The 2,561-nt window shown below is 42.8% G+C and overlaps 1 protein-coding gene across 1 annotated transcript in view; it reads right to left on the bottom strand.

Annotated features, from left to right (window-relative positions):
* The window catches only part of pi4k2b (phosphatidylinositol 4-kinase type 2 beta), an 11,834-nt gene extending 11,376 nt beyond the window's left edge, over positions 1-458 (bottom strand). The window contains exon 1 of the mRNA XM_083692648.1: positions 1-458. This exon is cut by the window's left edge and continues 54 nt beyond it. Coding sequence (XP_083548774.1) covers positions 1-283 — 283 coding nt within the window. The 5' untranslated portion in view covers positions 284-458.
* Between the last annotated feature and the right edge of the window lie 2,103 nt (positions 459-2,561).

A 2,561-nucleotide genomic window follows, 5' to 3' on the forward strand; every position in this document is an offset into this window, starting at 1 on the left:
TCTTCTCTCTCCGAGGAGACGACGTGCTTCCAGCTAGACACGGCAATAACAGCGCCTCTTCCCCGGAACCGTCCGTCTCCAGCTCGGTTAGGACGCTTTCGCAAGAGCCCGATATCCGAACAGCAGCCCCCGGGTTCGCCCCCAAACCCTGCCCGGCCCAGTTCCTATCGAACAACACTGACGGGGGCTCCTGCAAACGAAAGTTGGGCTCCACGGCTGCTTGTGTGGTGTCCGCCACTGCCTCGCTCATCTCGGTTTCGTTCTGGTCGCATTCCGACATCATTTTCGCTCACTTTTCAACGGTAAAAAAAAAAAAAAAAAAAAAAATAGAGGTTGTTGACTGTAAGCGATATCTATTCACTTTCACCTTTCCATTGTTTTGAATTGTCCTTTCTTTCGCCCCAGGCTCATCAACAACCGTTGTGGGGGCTCTCACCCGTTGAATGTCCACATCATCCGCCAAAGCTAGCAGGCGAGCTTCCTCGTTTTACTAATGCGCATGCGTAGTACATGCTAACCCAGCTGACCAATTTTAAAGAGACACATCATAATATGGCGCATTCATTACCAACTCGGAATTTCCACCTGTGATCTCGGACCTCATTCTGTGATCTCGGACCGCATTCAAGTGATTTGAGGTCTGCACTGAAACACCTTAGCCAAAAATGAAAAATTTCATTTGCAAAATGCACTAAGACTCTCAACACATTCAATACATGACACAAAATCGACTACCTGCATCAAAACATACAACTTGTTAGCTAATTAAAAGTTATTTCAATCAATCGTTACACAATGACCCAATACATACTAACTACAACTTTCAATATACCCTAATATGGTTAACCCTGTTTTATATGTCTGTGCCATTTGTTGATACTATAATTATACGATGTGCCATAAAGGGAAGTAAACATATTATCACAGCATGGACTGTATTCTTTTTTCCGAAAATTATTTTATCAAAGATGACCAATGCAGAAAGAATGTCACTCAAGTCCATGAATATCCAGAAACTTTATTTTACGTTTTTACATTTTGTCCTTTCCAAATTAAATGATGGTGTATATACAGACAATACAAATAAAGCAAGTTAGCAGATCATTGCAAAAACGAAGCAATGTCAAAAAAGGCAACACAAATACAGTATACACCACATTCAGTCCTTTCGTTCTTGTCGATCAACATCACACTGGATGTTTTCCTTTGCAATGCAGCGAGGATGGCATCTCCTGGCACGGCGCCTCCACCCTTGGCAGTCCTCTGCATCGATTTCCAGTCAACCGGCATTCACTGCATCTGATCATGTGGACGGTGATCATAAACTTTCCACCTCCACACAAGTGAAGAATTCCTCGATTGGATTGAGAAAAGGAGATTACGGAGGGAGAAATTCCATCATCACTTGTGGATGGGCTAACCCTAGCCCTAACCCTAACCCAAACACTAGCCCTAAACCTAACCCTAACATTAGCCCTAACCCTAACACTAGCCCTAACCCTAACCCTGCAAACCATTCAGTAACCAGACGGGAGTGGTGGAAAGCAACATTGTTCCATCTAATGAGGAAGCGGGACACGTCAGGCCTCACCAGCCCTCACCAGCCCTCACCAGCCCTCTCTCTCCTGGTGGTACCACTCTCTGGCGCAATGCATCAAGGAATGTGAGGAGACGTTCTGTATTGTATGGGCCAATTCTAGGGATGTGCCAATAATGTGACCTTGTAAAGTTGTTTCATTCCCACTTTGTGTCTTTTTAGGACCCGATCAATAGTGGCCAAACTCACACTGTTGACATTTGTGAGGATGTTGTGATCTTTAATGACTGCTGTCTGGATCTCTCACAATCTTATGGAATTGTTGGCAACAACCACATCCACTACGGCAGCCACCTGTGGCGCAGTGAAAACTTTACCTCTGCCACCAGCGTGTGGTTGTCTCTGAATATTATAAATACAGTAAATATGTACAAACTGTGACATTTTGATGGTCACATGAAGGGCAATGAGAACTGTTTTACACATACTGTATATTGTACTGTATATAGTATAGTACAGTAATACTGAAATACAGTGTGGTATAGCATTGTAACTCACCCATAGTCATTCTTCAAGATTCTTACTATTGATGCTGCCCAGTCCCTCTCATGGAAAGGCCATGATTGACAACATGGTCAATAATTGTGGCACTAATTTCATCTGAAACATTACCTCTTCGTATTCCCCTTTGAGCTACTCCACATTTTCACATTTACATTTTTGGCATTTAGCAGACGCCTCGATCCAAAGCGACTTACAACAAATACATTTGTCTGTGCAGTGTCATGTGCTTTGCATTTACATTGTGTGTGAAAGCATTAAGAAATGACTTACTGTTTTGAAAAAAAAGAATACTGTTGTGCTCATTAGGTTATGATGGAGATCAAGTGGACCCCAGTTTCATTAAAAGTGTCTTAGCATTCGAGAAAAACTCTAATGCCTGCAGTTGATGGCTAACGTTGGCCAGTTATAACCGCTTTAACTTTAAACTTTGCAAGTTTGAAACTCTCCAAAATGCATCTCA

This window comes from Argentina silus, assembly GCF_951799395.1.
Source record: "Argentina silus genome assembly, chromosome: 21".
NCBI lineage: Eukaryota > Metazoa > Chordata > Actinopteri > Argentiniformes > Argentinidae > Argentina > Argentina silus.